The following is an 18,407-nucleotide window of genomic DNA, read 5'->3' as shown; positions in this document are numbered from 1 at the left end:
AATACAGCATTTTCTTCTTTAAATGATTGCATATATGCTTAACACTGTGCCTCTGTGTTCCTTTTTTAACCTTCCTGTTAGGCTAGTGATGATTTCCCCTTAGACCATTTTTTCTTCACCCTCTTTCCAGGAGCTAAAAATATGAGCTATGCTCTGCACATCCCTGTTTCCTTTCACCTTAATACAGTAATCTAGATTAACTGATTGTTTGGCTTTAATTCTTCAACTCCTTTAATTCCTTTACCAGTGTGATTTATTTTGGCTGTTTTTTCATTTCGTGCTCTACAGCCTGGAGGGGAATCCTCGTGTTCACCCATTTCCAGTTGCAAGTTGCCTTTGTTGAGCCAGGGGTCCCCAGGTTCTCTGCCCACGCCTGGCCTCGGCACCGCCGCGTTCTCTCTGGCAGCTCTTGCAGCGGCTTCCTCCACGCTGGTGAGCGGGTGGCTGCTTTCCTTGTGCCGTGAGCGTTGTCAGAGCTCTGGACCCTGGGAGGTGGCTTCGATTCCTCCGTTCTGGTGATCACGGGTGCCATCGTTCCAGGTCTGTTTATCAAGTATGTGCCTACCCGGCCTTTGGCACTTGTTACAGCTGGGCGTTGGGGCTACCTGACAGAGGCGACTCCTAAGAGATTTCTGAGCGCAGGAGCCTTTTCTCGCAAACGTTGTGAGAACTGAACAGGCAGGAGTAATACTGGACTCGAGTCTTCGTTGTATGAAGTGTAAGAATTTGCCAGAGGAAGTACCTTTCCAGCTTTTAACTGTAGTGTTGCTTTGTAATTATTCATTTGGCTGGAAAATTCCAGTCTTCCAAAGGCTAACACAGATGCAGCTTTGCCAGGAATTGCATTACTTGGAAAATAATAAAACTGCTATGAATATACAGTCTCCAGGTGAAATTGAATGCTGAGCATATTGTTGGAAGGAGTCTGAGTCTTACTAAATATGTATCCCAGTGTTACGATTGCACTTCTTGACAGAACGCTCGTATGTGGTGGTGAGTGGCAAGGATTTCTCTTCATATGGTGGTGAAGAATGAAGAAACCAGTTCTGTACAGCGTACAGGGAGTTCGGATTTAAAACAGTAAATTTCTGCACGAGTAGAAGGTCAGTCATACTTTGCAGGTTTCTCTGCCCCGTGCTCCTCACTGAATCCTCATGAATTGTATTTCTTATCTGTTCCCCTCAGTTTGTTGATACTTTTAACATGAGGGAAAACTATTTTGATATTTCTCTGTCAGTTATTTTGACATTAATCAACATTGCAGATCTTGTTTTGTTTGGTGTCTGGGTACATCATAAAAAGAGTTGCTGAAAGAGTTCAATTATAATATCAGCATCTCTGCCAAATGTATTGAGCTGTTCTGAAAAGCGGCTTGTCTTTTCTGACCCAGATACACAGTTTCCAACTGTGGGAGATGCTGCCAGAGAGACTCTTGGCAGATGGCCAGCAATAAAATTATACTGCAGAAAAACACAACATATTTTCAGCAGCACTTTATACCGTGTGACGAAAAATTACCTGTCTCCTGAATGCAAAGCAGAAGTTAAAATAAACTTGCAATTTAAAGTTGCAAGCCTCTTATTCTGACTTTTAAAAGCAACAAAAAAGGATATAAATTCCTGTTCTTTTCTATGACTGTGTCTGATACACCTCGGGCTGTGTTAGATAGTCACTGGTTTGTTATTAGCAACCTTCGTTGTCCTTGCTGCTCTGTTAACATAAACTCGGAGTGATCTTGGGGTGGTGTGCACTGCAAACTGTAGTTCTCATGGGCCGATACTGGTGTAAGTAGGAGGGTGGAGGGTGTTTTTAATGCTTCAGCTGAATATCGTTGGCATGTGCCTTGATGTAGCATTTAAAACCGATTTTCATGGTATTCTACTTGGCCTGGCCAGGTGCCCATCAGCAGCTCATTGCAGCGAGGGTTTGGAGGACTGGAGTCCAGTGATCCCGATTGCCTCTTCGCTGTTGCATCAGTAACGCTTCGGTACAAGGTGCGCCCTGTGCTGGGAGGGGACACCAGGATGCCAAGCATAGCTCACGCCTCCTTTCTAGAAGCTTATAGCTCCGTGATGCCGATGTTACGTTTCAGTCCCCATGGAGTGCAAGTACCTGTTTCTCCTGCTTTTTCACTTTTCTGTTCACAAGCGCTCAAAGGCAGCTAAGCATATTCATCACTTCTGGCTGTTTAAATGTCTGTCTCTTGGGAACACAACTGCCAGATGCAGGAATATATCCTACTACAAAGGCCTCATCTGAAATTCTTTTCCTTGTTTGTCTTGTGCCAAAGCATAAACTTCCTCTGTGAAGGATGGGATGTTTAATGGAAACCTTGTTAGACTGTCATGGTGTTTTAATAACATTTCTAATGTGTCAAATCCCCAGTGACTTTAAACCACGTTGCAGACTCGACTCAGCTTCTCTCCGACCTGGTTGGGAGACAGTATTTAGTCGTCTTTGGCCCTGTAGGGCCACATGATGCAGAGGCAAAGCGACTTTGTCAAGGTCGCCAAGGTCTTGGTAGTGCTAGTAGCTTTTCCTAGAAATTTTCTTGCGAGTGTGGGTGGCAGCCCCTGGGTAGGACAGCCATACATTTTAATACTGTGCTTTTTAGTCTGGGCATCAGCTGTTACTTCCCTGAGGATGCAGGGACAAATATCCTGCTATAGCCTGGTAGTAAAAGGAGGCTGTTGGATTTATGGAATTGCTGCTCACTTCACATAATGCTTTCTGATGTGTTTGATGCTGAGCCATGTTCTGCTGCCTTAGTCCATATGGTTGGAGCAGATTTGATTTTAGTTTTCCTTAATTTAATTCTGCATGCTGTCAAATGTACTTTGTTCTGTATATTGTGTCTGCACTTTTATAGTAAATTCCTTCCTGTTTAGTGCTTTTATTGAAAATTTTCTCTCAAAGTTTGAACTATATTAGGTTTTCACTCCTGTGCGCATTTCTGTGAAATATTTTTAGGATGTTAATGACTTGAAGACATCAGATATCAGCTTCAACTCAACTTTCAGGACCTTTTTTTCCAGCTTTCTGAGTTTTATAACAAAGAGCCCTTCGTAATTCAGCTGTATATGCCCTGACCTCAGCCATTCACTGCTGAGAAATAGGGCAGGTAGGATCGAATTCGCAAATACCTTTGTCCAACAACTTTTACTTGTCACTGAAACTTGAACCTGTCTTGAAAACAAGATGGTTACCACCCGCTTAAGGCAGAGTATTGAGAGGTGTTGGTGTTTTTGCTTCATCTGTCCCTAGAAGATCAACCCTCATCAGAGCTGTGAAACATTTCTGTTCGGTCTGTTCCAGGTTTCCAAGGAACACTGAAAAGCCCCATCCAGAATTGCCCCGAGGTGCGCCTGTTTCCAGAGCTTGTGAGGCAGTTTGCAGGCTCGCCCTCCAGACAGCAGTCTGCTCAGCAGTTTACTGAAGCACCCGAATTCGCTCAGCCGGCTATCTTTGTCCATCTGCTTTCCGTACCCTGTACAAGCTGATAAGCAACAGCTTGCGGTAGTCTTCGGAGGGAGGCCGGGCGGGAGTGTTGCTTGGAGGCTAGAGACATTGTACTGGGCATATGCTGAAGTCAGCAACACATTCCAGTGCCCTTCTCTCTGCCTGAAATTGCCAAGTTACAGTTACCAGAGAAGATAGCAAACTGAAAATGTGAAATGTAGGAGTTGCAGGGAAGAAGGGTATGTGAAGATAGCTGGAATTTAGTTTGAAGAGAGAGCTAATTTGAAATAGATAGATGATCTGGAAACATGTCTCATAAAAGTCTCTCTAGCTTGCCATCTGCTGACTTAAAAAGCATATTATTATTATAGAAAACCAAAACAAAAAGACCTCGTAAGGAGTCTGGTTGCTTCTGGGGATGGTGAAAGGCTATTAAGTGTGGAAGAGCTTATGACTAGCTTGAAGAATAAATAGTGCTAAAGCAGTAATCTTTGCTTATTTTTTCCTCCCAGCCACCCCTGCTTGGCTTTCAGGATCTCTTAAGAGAAGAACCTGGTCCTGTGAAAGAACATCGCCTTCCTTGGTTGCTTCTGGGAAGCAATTTGGTAGAGTGTTAATATACCTTGGTAGGGTATATAGCCTTTGTGATAAGAAGCGAGGTCCTTCAGGGTTTTCATTAGCTTGCTCTTCCCAAGTATTTTTAGCGCAACTGCATTTAACTCTCTTGGGGTTTCTTCCTTGGCAGTCTTTAGCTGCTCGAGCAGACAGGCCCCTGCACAGTATTCTTGTGTGGCTGCTTTTTGTTATACCCAGTTCTACATCCTAAATTCAGTGGTGTGAGATAGATACAAACGACTATTAGGCACTTGCTGCCAAAGCTATCGGTCATGTAAACGTGCTTCATTTCTTCTTAACTAGGGAAATAGTGAAGCAGGATTTGTTGTTGCCTTCCCCTGGTGTGTTCAAATCTCTATGGGATGCAACATTTTAATTATTCCCTGTCACACCCCTGAGGTTTAAGCATCTACAAGGCTTTCAAGTCATCTCGCCTATCCCTCTGCTGTTGCCAAACATGCTTTTAATCTCTAACAATGTCAGGATTCTCTGACAGACAATATGTAACATATTGCTAGAGAAGGAGGATCGACATACAGGAGAAAAGGAAAACATTTGAGTGTGTGTGTCAGTCTGCAGAAATTTACTGACTGGGTTTCCAATTGCTTCAAAACGTTGCTGAAAAGCTGATGCAACAATATGTGCAGTGAAAGGAAAACAGGAATCTTCTGTAAGGACTAGAGTGCCTTGCTATGCGATGAGCTTATGCTTTCCTCTCTCTCACGTTACCTGCTCCGTTACTCTGCTCTTTGCTTGTCTTACAGAGCGTTTATTTGCAGTTCCTGATGCTGCCAGTGCTGGTGTTTGTTTCCCAGTTTAGTACAAGAGGGCTGCTCTTGCAGGATCTTCTAAATGTTGTGTGCTGTGAAAAGCAGTGCAAGGGCAGAAAAGGCGGTGTGGATGATTTCAGCTGAACGTTCTCACAAGTCTTACATCTTCAGTTTGTTATAATGTGCCTGTCTTTTTTTAAATAACAACTTACAATTATTGCCATCTGAAGTCTTAGTTCTTGTACAGCATCTGACACATTCAGGATCGAGGGCTGCGCTGGGGATTTCAACAGATAATTACTTTTTGATAATTAAATATAGTGTGTTTGATTCCTAATGTGTATGCGACATAAATATAGAGACTTCTTGAGCTGGTTTCGTGTAGAGCATATTTGAGATGTTGAATTTCCCATCTTCCTCATGTCAGAAACTTCGATTGCCAGGTGGCTGACAAACCACACTGAGATAAGCTCTAACTGGCATGGGAAAGTCGTTACATACGTGTGGGCACATTACACAAAGTCACTTTCCACAGCGACATCTGCTTGTTGTTCAGGACATCTGCTTGTTGTTTGGGAATAAATGGTTCAGTGACTGCCTCCCCATCTTGAGCCCTGCTTGCTTTAATCAGTGGTTTGACTTAATGTGCTGCATTGAACACTTATTGGAATTAACGTGCCGTTTCTTCTGGTTTCAAGTTGTTTCTCTCTTTTTGCAGGTGAATTACAGAAAGTGACTCCCAGAGCGTCTTGGCTGTATGAACTCTTGAGCTGTCAAGGGACTGAGAGGCTTATGAAGAGGTTCTGTCAGGCAAAACAGTGCTTAGCAAAGACACCGAGGAGGAGGGAAAAGGAGAAAGGGAGGGAGAGAGAGCTGAGACACTAACAAACCATGGTAGGTGTTTGTCATCTTTCATAGGGTTGCATTAAAAATATTCTCTGCTGACAGTCTTGCTCGGGGCCTGATAAAACCAGAGTAAGGGGATTTTCTGACCTTGCACTAAATTGGAGATGGTACTGCGTGCTTTGAGCAAAGCAAATGAGGTTTGATATATTGTCAGCCTCTTAAAACCAGAGAGTTGTCTTGTGAGCCTGCATTACATGAATTATTAAATATGAACGAAGGGGATGCTCATAAGGTATTCTAATAAAACTGGCATTAGCAAGCTGTAGCAAACAGCATGGGTGACCTTGAACTTGCAGATTGCATAACCAAATGCTGATATTCCCCTTCCACCTCTTCCTCACAAAAGCAAGTGTTGATTATTCATATTTGTGTGCATGTGATTGAGTGTGGTTCTATGCACAATTTCTTAATAATGTAGATGAAATGTGTGTAGCCAAATAAACTTGGTGTACGTTGCTTAAGTGAGGAGTTATTTCTAATCTGCCTGCTGCTGCTGGTTGCAAATTGGGAATGCCTGAGAGACTGAATTTGTAAAGCTGTACAAGTATGAAGTATTGCGATGGTAAGATTCTGAAGATGTGTTCACAAAAAAACGATAAACCTATCCAGTTCCTGAAAAATATCTGTGGAGAGCAGTTTAAGCGTATTTCTATATTTTTAAGTCCTCTAAAGTTATTACTGAGAGAATGGAAATGAGAATAAATGCAATAAGTTTTAAATAACAGTTCTCTAACATTTGTGTAGCTCGTTGCTGTTGACAGGCTGTGTGTTTATATATATAAAAAAAAAGACCTAGGACAAGACTTTTACTTGTTACAGAGCACAATGGGAGGAAGAACACTTGACAAAGCAGAGTTGTCAATATATTGTACTTTAAATAGTATCCCATTTTGCTATTATTTTTGGCCTAAATTGTAATGAAGAATTGATCTTGTCAGTCCCTCTTCATTAGAAAAGAAAACAAAAGTCTTCTAATTTAGGAGTTACTAATTTGTTCCTGTTTGACTGTTTTTCCTAACTGATATTTTGTGAGATAAGAGATGGTGGGGGTGAATTAATAAATCCAGCTTGTCAGTTTTCACTGCTGAACTGCAGCTTCTTTCTGTATCCATGTTGCGGATAAGCCACAAGAGGGACCTCCTGGAAGCATTTTGCAACCTATGAAGGTACTGGGGATAATAGCAGACCCCGGCTGATGAGTTTCTTTGCCTGCCTGCATTGGCCATCTGGGCAGGAGCACAGAAGTTAGGGAAGGAATGATGTCACATCGACCTTCGATGGAAGGGACCTGGTGAAGGCAATGAGCCAGGAAATCACGACCAGTTCCTTGATGAGGATTCAACCCAGAGGCCTTTGAGATCCTTCAAAGGCCCTTTTTGTCCCTCAGAGTGCGTACTGTTACAAACCCATGAAGTAGGGGTGAAAATGAGACCTACTTAAGGTATTCAATGTGTAGGAGGAACAGAGATTTTTGGTTGATGATTCCAAGTTCTGGGAGGCTTTCAGCAGTGATTGATGTGTCTGTAGAGGCCTGTGCTGTGATCGCAGCTGGTCCGGGTCACTGTTTAGATCAAATAAGTCTCATCTAGATAGTGTGTGATAAACCATGGCTTCCTAGCGCAAGTTACCCAGCCACTACGTTTACCTTTCTCAACAGTATCAGTCGGGACTTTGAGTTTCGCTGCAAACTCTTTTAATTAGCACTCTAATCTCTTCCTAGTCTTTCAGTTTTTTTAAGAAATTATTTTGGTCTTTTCTTACCACCTTATCTCTATCCTCATCTTCATTCATGCCTTTGTAAATCCCTGTGCAGTTTGCTAAGCCTCTTGTGGCAATGTGTATTGCCTATGACTTCATCTGCAGCAGTAACAAAACCATAAGGGAATGGCTGTTTAATTGTCTTGTTCTAAGGTGTGTTGCCATTGTCTCTAGCATAAATTGATGAGAGACGGCTGCACTCAGCACTTCCAGAATGTGCAAAGTGGTATTTGGAGAGCCTTTTACAAAACAGAAATCTTCTCCGTGTTCTCCTTGTCTGCCTTCCTTTCCACATGCTTTACTCGGTCTGCTCTCACCCTGGAATACTTCTGTTCTAAATCTCCCTACCTTGAAATGAGGTTACCCTTTGGGATAAGGACCCTGGCTTTTCTCTGAGCTATCCAGCTGCTGAAGGTTGACACGAGCCAACAAAGATCGCTGAAATTCAGGAACTCCTTAATTCCTGCAGTTATTCCAGGGTAGGGGAGCCCCTATTTCTTTCAGTACTGTTGCTCACAGCTTGTATCTCCATGAGATGTAGGTCCTTCAGGCAAGATCAGGGCCTACGTGATTTCTCACTGACTTTGAAAGCTTAATCTAAATAAACAAGCTAGTCAAAGGATGAGTGAAGTCAGAGGCACTTAATAGTGAGATGAGTTGCCCAAGATCCTAGATTGTCTGTTGCAAAGCTGGGAATGAAACTCAGGGTTTTTGGTCCCCTGCTTCAGCCCTCTAACCTTGTACTTGGCCAGCCCGACCGTGCCCTCTTCTCAGAGAGAATCTTGGGGGGGAGGGCAGGGAGAGCGAGAAAAACAATGAAAATGGGAAAAAAGAAAACGAGGGAGGGAAGTTATGAAAGGACAAGATGTAGAAACTCCATTTCTAGCCATTGCAAACAGAGTAATGCATAGCACAGGTCTTGACCCTATGTTGTATCCACCATAGCTGTATATGGGAGTACGGAGATTTGTCTCCTCCTAGACCTAAGTTCTCCCTTTTTCTGAGTTGTGACTAGCGCACGCAGTGTCACAGATTCCACTTGCGATGGGCATACCAGGGAAAAGATGAAATTCAGCTTGCTTAATTTTTAGATGTCTGTAGCAGCTAATCTGATATAGTAGTCTAGACTCCTGTCATCACATGTGGGTGGGGGGTGGGGAAATGCACCTCTACAGCACAATTTATCTCATCCTAAAGTAGACATAAACATGAACTCTGCTCCAGATGTGCCTGGTAGGCATAAGCATGAACTGCGTTCCACATGTGCCTATTCCTCCTAAGGATTCTAGAAGAGTTGAATTTAGGCATCAGATAGAACCCACCCAAGGTCTTACATGTTTTACCAGCTTAATGCCGATTTTGCACTGGTATTTAGTTTCTTTTATTTTTTAAATTTATTTAAATAAAGCTAAGAAATCACTCCAGAATGATTATAAGCAATGGCCATCATAAAACACTTTCCTGCGTCTGTCAGGGAGGATTCCCATTCAGCAATGTCCTTCTATTGATAATCCAATAACTTTGTTCTTTTTTTCCCCCCCTGTTTCCCACTTCATAACAGAGATCTATCCGATCTTTTGCTAATGATGACCGCCATGTTATGGTGAAACATTCAACCATTTATCCATCTCCAGAGGAACTTGAAGCTGTCCAGAACATGGTATCAACAGTAGAATGTGCCCTTAAACATGTCTCTGACTGGATGGATGAAAAGAACAAGTCTACGAAATGCGAGGGTGATGTGGAAGCAAAGGAGGAAGCTGCAGAAAGCAATGCCAAGTGAGTGCGTTGAGCCTCATAATGTGTTACTGTACTGCTCTGAATGGGCTCCTTTCCTTCTAAATAAGAGTCGTAGTGTTACTTGATTCTGTTGCATACGGATGTTCATAGGAGGAACTGGATATGTTTGGGCTTTTTGAGGTGGGAGCACGAGTGCAGGGAATGGTAATAAGCCCAATGTGGGCAGCAGTCGCTCTCAGTTTCATTATTTCACTGTGATGTTGGAAGGTGCATTTAGCAGACAAACTTTTCAGCAATTATAAGTGAATTTATGGCCTAGCTACTCATGAATGCAGATCCACAGTCGTGTAGCTGAGGTGCTCCTTCAGTTTAAGACACACAAAAAAGATTTTTATAAACTTCTATTGTTTATCCAGCAAAGTAACTTTTCTAAGGATCCATTACCTTCTATTATTGTTGTGGTTTAACCCCAGCAGGCAGCTAAGCACCACGCAGCTGCTCCATCGCTACCCTCCAGTGGGATGGGGGAGAGAATCAGAAGGGTAAAAGTGAGAAAACTCGTGGGTTGAGATAAAGACAGTTTAGTAGGTGAGGCAAAAGCTGCGTGTGCACGCAAAGCAAACCAGGGAATTCGTTCCCTCCTTCCCATGGGCAGGCAGGTGCTCAGCCATCCCCAGGAAAGCAGGGCTCCATCACGCGTAACGGTGACTTGGGAAGGCAAACGCCATCGCTCCGAACGTCCCCCCTTCCTCCTCCTTCCCCCAGCTTTACACGCCGAGCATGACGCCGTACGGTGTGGGACAGCCCGGGGGGCAGCTGTCCCGGCCGTGTCCCCTCCCAGCGCCTTGTGCCCCCAGCCTGCTCGCTGCTGGGGTGGGTGAGGAGCAGAAAAGGCCTGGACTCGGTGTCAGCGCTGCTCAGCAGGAGCGAAACCATCCCTGTGCTATCAACACTCTTTCCAGCACAAATCCAAACCACAGCCCCATACCGGCTACTGTGAAGAAAATTAACTCTATCCCAGCCAAAACCAGTACAATTATGTAGTTCTCTACTGAGTGAAACATCTGTTTGCTCTATGTCCCAGTCTCCTTGACCTGGTGCCAAGTTTTGTTGTTCTAGCGTAACTCCAATAGTAGAGGAAGAAGCAGGAACAACTGGCTTTTTTTTTTTTAAAGATTCTTAGTGTAAAACTTCTGAACTTGGGCACTTCTGGCTCTTCAGCACTTTCTGGGTCATCTGTTTCACATGCTCTCCAACTCAGGTCAGTATCTGTCCAGGTTACAGGTGAGGAGGTGAAGCGCCAGGAGACCAACAGCAAATTTGTCGTGACTTGAAAAACCTGACTTCCAGTTCTCTGCTCTTCCTGTGATATAATACTGCTCCACTGAACTTCTTGGGACTTGATCTGGTTACATCTGTAGCGTAACCTGCACTAGAGATGTAGTCAAAGGACTCTTCCCGTTTCCTTTCCGATGATGCATGGAATATTAAGAAAGTCTGCTGCTACATGGGCTTTGCCCAGTAAGTTCTGATACTAAAACTGATAAAGTGTATTTTGTTTCATATATATTTTTTATGTTTTCTGACACCTTTTATGGCAGTGAAAGGTTTATTGTGAGGCCTTTTTTAATTTTTGGTGTCCTGGTAAATAATATATATGTTAAGTTGTTTACATTTTGAGTACAGCCTACTCTAGCAGTAATAGATGGAAATACAGACCCTGTATATTGTATACTTCTGGAGCAAGATAAAATTCAGTGCAGGTAATGGAGGAAGATCTAACTCTGAATCAGGAGGACTGTACCAGTTTTTAAACTGAAAATATAGTTTACTGGCTTAGTATGAGAGAGACAGTGATTACCATTGTACTTATCAGTTATTCCTAAATGCATAATGACATACATCTGAAAATTCAAAAGTGAAATATTGCCTCCTGTTTTATCATCATAATGTGGTTCTTAGTTATTTCCAAGTCTCTCATCATTTTTTAGAGTAGCATTCAGGAAATAAGGTATGAAGCCCTGCTGTACCTCACTGTCTGGATTTACTTCAGTTTAGAAACAAGAAATGTGCTATATTAACTGAGGAAGTGTGTGGGGCTGGGAGGAGCAGAAAGCATTCATGACTTGATCTGCTTTCCCAGCAGTGTCGTGGATTCCACAGAAAGCTCAAGTATTAATAGTGTTTTTCCACAGGTTTCTTCCTTAACATTTAAGCTTGTCTTTGATTGTCTCTAAGATAAGGTTGTGGGCTTGGGAGCTGTTGAAAGAAACTGCTTGCTCTGCATGAAGTCTAAATGCAGCACCACCTACTCAGAATACACAGATCCACATAGGAACTGCGCAGCAGCACGAAGACCGTTGTGTGGTGCCTTGGAAAAGTAAATACACAAGCGGTCCCCGCTTTGCTGCCTGTGGCTTTGTGTTCCCTAATAAATACTGAACAGACACAAGTCTGATCACTGGCATTTTTGTGTAAGGCCGAGCTGTGATATGTCACTTTTTTTTGGTGTGAAATGTATTCAAACAGAAGTAGCAAAACACTTAAAATCAGGAATATTTTTACATAAATTACCATAAAAATTGGTTCAAGACAGTGTGATTGTATTGACACCGCAGAATAATTGTAGTGCACTGATAGCTGCTTCTCCACAGATGGACAATTGAGTTCTGTCATCGTCTCGAGGAAGGTATTTAAGCGCAGTGTTTTGCTGAAGAACGGTCTCTCGTGATACGCTGTGTGTTTTGTTGGTGACTTCCTAGCATTACTGGTGACGTTTTTAGGTGTCTCCTGATGTGGGTACAATAGGCGCAGAATGGATTCTTCAAAAAAAAAAAAAATTTTTTTTTTTTTTAAAAAATCCAAGCCTGCAGTAAATGCTTTTGAGACAACTGCAGAGCCTTGCTTTCACGCCTGTGTGTCTGCAGGATTTTTTGTGCTTGTGCTCTGTTACAAATTTAGAGTACAGGTTTTGTAAACATCAGTGTATTATTTATACATATAAAATAGTTTGTGTATTTATTCATTTGTTTGGGACAAATTCTTTTACTAATCACTTTACAAGCTAAAAGGGGCTTACATTGTAGAAAAATATAGAACTTAAAATACCTTTATGCCAGTTACAAACCGTACCTAAAGGAGTTCTGCATTTTCTCACGTTCGCATCCAGATACTGCTGAAGTAGCATAGTTCCAGGGTGGAAGTTGAGATGCTCTCTACTTCTGTAACAGTTTTTGCTAGTTTGCTTCTGGCTGTTCCAAGGACAGTAACTCGTTTGAGATTGCCGCTTCGTTTTCTGTGTCATTGCTTCTTTTCTTCTGTCTATTGTTTAAGCACCTCTTCCTGCCTTGCCATTTAAAATACAGAGATAAAGACAGTGCAGTTATTGGATGAAGACACTTCTGAGTGAAGCTTAGGATCTACGTGATGACCTTCGATCACAGTGTCACCGGGGTTTGGGGTTTGTTTGGTTTGGGGTGTTTTTTGTTTTGGATCCAGTCCGTCCCTCTGGACGGTAAGGATGCTGCCTTTCTGGCTGAGGTGTTTACCACCTTGGCTGATTACGTGCTTTCTGTGGGTTTTCTAGCGGCGACATGCCGCTAGTGAGATGCATCGTGTGGCAATAGCTGCCGTTGAACTGCCAAAGATGCATTTCTTGCATTTTTCTTGATGTTTTTAAGCACTCCTACCCTACTGAACTGGTTTTTGTTGCAGTCTTTCTCTCAGTACTCAAAACTAAAGCGTTCTTGTGTTCCTTTGAAAGTTATGCTTACTGTGGCTCTTAAATGTTCCCCTAAACTTCAGCTGGAGAGTAAAAACTAGTAGTCAGACCTCTATTCCTATAGGTTTCAGTGGTCAGACTTGGAGGAATTGTGCCTGGAAGACTTTGAAATTAGAAGCTTTCCTGAAACGTCAGTTTGTAGTATGGGCTAAAACTTCAAAAATTGGTTGTATAATTTTAAAGATAAAGGTTGGAATGTATGGATCAACTAAAAGAAACACTGAAAAGGTGTGTGGCCACGTTTAAAGTTGGTGTGTCACTAAAAGACAACTCAGATACTGCTGAAAACAGCATTTCTGTCAGAGAGCTCCTCTAGATTAATTATTCTACTCTTTTGGTAGATCTGCAGATAGTGAATTTGGGCTTTTTTGAGCTTTGTGAAGCTTTGTGACTTGGGCTAGGCAACTTCTGCGTTTGTGTGAATTGCAAATCAGTGCTTCGATTAATTTTTTCATAGGAGCTACTTGCATAAAAGGAGTCTATGCTTTTCATTTTCTGAGCAGTGACGCGCCACTTCAGCACAGTCATCGGTCCCATCCGTTTATCTCCTCACTGTGATAGGATAATATAAGTATTTTGAATGTGTGAAAATACCATTTTAATTACTCCAAATTGTTTCCTTTCCAGGGATCAAGGTGGCCGGACGTTGTGTGGTGTTATGAGAATTGGCTTGGTTGCAAAGGGCTTGCTGATAAAAGATGATATGGATCTGGAGCTGGTTCTCATGTGCAAAGAAAAACCCACAAAGACCTTGTTATGTATAGTTAAAGACAATCTCCCAGCTCAAATTCAGGTGAGTTGATTTAGGGTGGTCCTCTAACAATGGCAGATAGCACTGCTCGGTGGACTTGGGTAAAGGCTGGCATTTGTTCCAGCAAAAAAGACAAGTGATAGAGATTAAAGAAATGTACTTTGAATCTAGGATGGCGTCTAGGGTGTGTGACATGTTTAATGTGGTGACATGAAATAGCTATTCACAAAATTTAACATCTTATTCCTGTTGTTGCCTAAGCCCTATTTGTGATGTCCGTTATCCTACGACGGCAGCTAACCTTTCTGTTTGGTAACTAACCCAGCCTTTTTGCTCTCTGGTCCAACCACTAACGTGAGCTAAACTGCAGTCCCAGAAATCTTCCCTGCTCGAGCATGTGGATCGGTCTGTATTGTTGTCCCCTCTCCCCCTGCCTGAGCCTTAAGGTCTCCCTTGCAGCTGCTTTGCTTCGCTTGGGCTGTTCCAAGATAAACGTCTCCGTGCTTCTGAAGTGAGAACAAGTCGCTTCAGGTGGTCACTCATTTTAGCTCATGTTAATCATGAGCTCATAATTCTTTTCATTTATGGCTGCTTAATTCTGATGTTGGCATCCAGTAGGCAGCACTTACAGCTAATATTGGTCTCTTTAAAGCAAATAGGGATAATACCTTTTTGACAGAGTTCCGAGTCTGAACTTCCAGGCTGACGTACACTGTTGCCGAGAAACTGTGCCCTAAAGTATTCCCCTGCAAGTGCCTCTCTCCAGACCGTGTCCAAACTTGATCTGCTTTTCTCCTGATCTGCTTTTCTGTCTTGTGTTTACTTCCACATAGACAGTATGTGTTTTACCATTCTTGACAGCTGCTTTCACTGCTCATTTGTTCACATAAAGGGCTTGTTTTAATGAGATAATGTGCCTGCAGATGTGGCCCTATCCATAGCTGAAAACGCTAAGGAACTGTTGAGTAGTAAAGAGTAAATTTTACTTATTTGAAAATTATAGGGATGTATTGAGTAGTAAAGAGTAAATTTTACTTGTTTGTAGTGAGGCGTGAGATGAGAAGGGTTGAAAGTGATAAGAAAAGTTAGCATATGCTTCAAAAAAAGTGAGAACAGCAGAACAGACGTAATTAAAAGATGTGAAGACTGCAATAAATTCAAGGGACAAGTAGGTAAGATCCTGTGGGGAAGCATTGTGAGGGAAAGGATTACGGAAAACATGAGGTAAGAGGAACCTGACTCATGAAACAAGCTACAGCTGTCGTGGGCATGAAGGACAAGGAGAGGTCTGCAGGCGCACCAGATACGGGAGGGAGAAGGAAGGTGTAGGCCCGTTAGTGGAGAAAAAGAACAAATGAGGATCAGAGATGTTAACAGCTTCTGCTTTGCTTCTTTGAAGGCTGGTAGTGAGCAGATGCGTAAACATTTTCATCCCAACAGTAAAGGAGCTGGAGGAGTGCAGATTGCTACAAGGAAAGAAGCTAGAATATGTGTTAGATACGTTCTAACCGTATGGTCTTGCTGAAACAAACTCAGGAACGCAAGGAGTAGCTTTAGGACTCTGAACCATCTGTGGTTATCTTTGCACTTTTGGAGGTTGAGAGGTCCCAAAGGACTGCTGAAAGACCTGCAGGTACAGGTCACTTGAGGTAACAGGGACAATGCACGTTAATGCAACAAATTATATGGCAGTTTGTAGTATTATCTTCAAAAGAAATCTAAGCAAGAAATAAAAAGTTCAGTGAAAACAATTTAAAAACCACCCAATTTATTGGTGTGCTGTGAAGAGAGGGAGGTCAGGTTTTACAGGCATCGTCAGGGATCTCTCCTGGGGCTGGTATTAATGAATGAAGTGGGTGACAGTGGGGTCTTGTGTCCAGTTTCAAGTGCTGGGTGGAAAGGGAGCGAGAGAGGTGGACGGACAAGTTGGAGGAAGTCAGACGAGTGAGAATGAGCACCTGGAAAACCACGTAATTAAAATTACCTGGTTTGGAAAAAGTTGAGACCGAATGCAGGTGTAAGTTTTAAGACATTAATGGTGATTTTATAAAGGGACAGCAATTCAGTATCTCAGACGGCTACCAAAGGTAGGGTGAGAAGTCATTGGAACTGTAGCAAGGGGCAATTCTGTTGCAGAATAGGTCATCTGAATTAATGTGTGGCTGAGAATCAGAATAGACTATTTGGAGAGGTGGTGAAATCTCTGTTGCTAAGGCATCTGAAGAGTATCTTAGGGTTGGTAAGAGATGGCCGAGGTGTATTTGGTCATACTTCACGGCAGGTACAGGGACTCGGCGAGCTGGTGCGGCTCCTGCACTGGAATCCGTCATCCGTTTGCACGGACAGTCACGGCTGCGGTGGTCATACTGCGTATGAGAGCTTTTACATTCAGCGGCAGCGTTACCGGAGAAGTGTGTACTTACTAAGAACAAAAGTTGCTGGTGGTATTTTGCACACTAGCGGACATGAAAGTCAGCTTCTGTCTTCATTTAAAAAAAAAAAAAGAGTGATAATATAGTGGGACTACTTAGCGTTCTCATTAAATTTGCTGCAGACCTTTTTTCTTAAGCATGTTACTGGGGTTTTTCTGTTTGCTTTTAATGAGGAAGGCAAGGCCTTATTTGTCATTGCAATGTCTTGCAGGCTTCTCCTTAGTTAAGAGGCATATGCACATACAGAGATTCTGCAGTTTTTCAGTTGATTGGGAGAGTCTTGAAATCTTTCTTGGTGACTTTCAGAAACTTACAGAAGAGAAGTATCTCGTGGAGGAGCATGTAAATGAGGCAGCTATTATTATTCGTAACACAAAGGAGCCCAAGCTAACTTTGAAGGTGATACTTACATCCCCTCTCATTCGAGATGAAGCAGAGAAGAAGGAAGGAGGTACACAGAGCGTTTTAACTTATTTTTAAGACTGTTCTATCTAAATGCCTGGACTGTGCAGCACAGGGTTAATTGGGAAGTAGGTTTTTAATTGCGCATCATGTACTAACTAGACTGGCTATTGCCACGATAAGTTACATTATTTGTGCCTTAAAAAGACAACGGTCACTTAATTTTCATGTACCTATGCATAGTTTTCATTTGCAAGCAATATTGCTACGGTGTTAACTTTGACGTACAATTAGATCTTAGTTCTCCTTTCTTTCAGACTTGCTAGTTAATTCTTGAGCACCCCAGCGCTGCACAGTCTTGTTTTCAAATTAAGTCAGTCAAGTGGGATTGGTTCGTAGTATCTTGAAAAACTCATAAAATTGTTTCTCTTTTTACATTAAAAAAAAACTCTCCTGCAAAGCTCGCAAGTATGTCGTCCTGGCCCTCGATTTTTATTAATCGATGATACATATGTGTATGTTTCTAGCTTTAAGAATTTCCTAACTGGGATGCAGTTGAAGTTACGGTGCTGTAATACAGCACTTTTGCTTCTGAATTGAACATTGTACCTCATGTCCGTAGAGCAAAGTAGATATAGAGAACTGTAACGTAGTTTCTTTCTGTTCCTTCTCCCTATAACTGCCTGACGTCCAATACAGCGATAGGCCCCTTGATAAAGGAACGTTGGCTGGTAGCATCAATGAGGTTGGAAACAAACCGAGAGAAGTAGAGAAGAGCAAATGTAGCCATACTTTGTTTTATTTTTTAAATCTTGTCAGTAATTTCTGCTTCCACTTCCCAAACCTATCCCTAGCAACTTTGCCACTGGATGATGTCAGACCTTTGACCAACTGGCCACTCTCTGTCATGACAACTGAGGCAGCTGGGCCCATGTGGGCTAGGGAACTCCCTGTCGCTCTCTTCCCATTTCTAGACTTGCCACAAGTCCTTTGCTTCCTCCCTTCTCCCACGGGAAATACCGACACAATGAGAAATGTTGGTCAGTTTCTCTTCGTTTCTGTTTGAGGCAATGGCAGGAAGGATCCCTTCTCAAATGCAACCTAACACTTTGGCAGCGGTTGGATGCAGAAAAATCTTACAGAACAGATGAATGGCAAAGATTTCCTAATTGCAATGTTTGTTTATTCTCAAATTAGTAACCATGCTCTTTTGCAAGACCATGGAAAATAAATTGCGTATTACTTCAGTTGTTCTTCAGCTACCCATAAGATGCTGAGATCAGCCCTGTAGTTGTTGCGGTGGATACGTGTTTGTGAGAAAGAGCACAAAGTGCAGAACAAATTGTAATGGTAAGGGACTGGTAAGATTCCCACAAGGGAATACAGTTTTGCACAAAGGCTTCCGTCCAAGTATTTCCTTGCAGAAAGTGATGCCGTTGCAGCAGTAAACTCTAGGGACGCCTGAGTTCATCTCAGTCTGAATGAGGATTTGAGGTTTTATGCTTTCCTCTATTTAAAATGTAGGTGTTCTATCTTGTTTTCAGTATCTTAAAATATTTTCAGAATTCTGCACTAATTTTTTTAAAATTTAAAGTAGTGTTACTGCCTCTCTGAGTGGTGTTACGCTATCATTCCTGAACAGCCGATGAGGCTAGTTAGTAGGGCAATGGATCTCGTTTTAAAGCCCAGGTTCTTTGACACTGATTCATCACAAGTGAACAGAGACATTTATCCTATTCCTTTTCAAAGGTATGGGAGACGTTATGCAGATGTCACTAAGTAAATTGAAAGGT

The 18,407-nt window shown here is 42.4% G+C and overlaps 1 protein-coding gene across 24 annotated transcripts in view; it reads left to right on the top strand.

The window, feature by feature from the left end:
• The window catches only part of STRBP (spermatid perinuclear RNA binding protein), a 73,657-nt gene that overhangs the window by 20,347 nt on the left and 34,903 nt on the right, over window positions 1–18,407 (top strand). For 20 of the 24 annotated variants that reach the window (XM_087752755.1, XM_087752754.1, XM_087752757.1 and 17 more), the window contains 4 exons: window positions 5,563–5,738; window positions 9,070–9,287; window positions 13,657–13,822; window positions 16,519–16,663. In XM_087752755.1, coding sequence (XP_087608881.1) covers window positions 5,736–5,738; window positions 9,070–9,287; window positions 13,657–13,822; window positions 16,519–16,663 — 532 coding nt within the window. In that variant the 5' untranslated portion in view covers window positions 5,563–5,735. Of the gene's footprint in view, window positions 1–301; window positions 541–976; window positions 1,104–1,895; window positions 1,995–3,974; window positions 4,065–5,562; window positions 5,739–9,069; window positions 9,288–10,557; window positions 10,770–13,656; window positions 13,823–16,423; window positions 16,664–18,407 lie in introns of those variants that run through there. The other 4 variants (XM_087752737.1, XM_087752742.1, XM_087752758.1 and 1 more) reach the window with 4 other exon arrangements.

Source organism: Nipponia nippon, unplaced genomic scaffold (genome assembly GCF_047370975.1).
Source record: "Nipponia nippon isolate SJK-2023a ecotype South Korea unplaced genomic scaffold, ASM4737097v1 scaffold_16, whole genome shotgun sequence".
Classification (NCBI taxonomy): domain Eukaryota; kingdom Metazoa; phylum Chordata; class Aves; order Pelecaniformes; family Threskiornithidae; genus Nipponia; species Nipponia nippon.
Note: the sequence above shows the minus strand (reverse complement) of the source record. Positions and strands in the feature narration are given on the sequence as shown.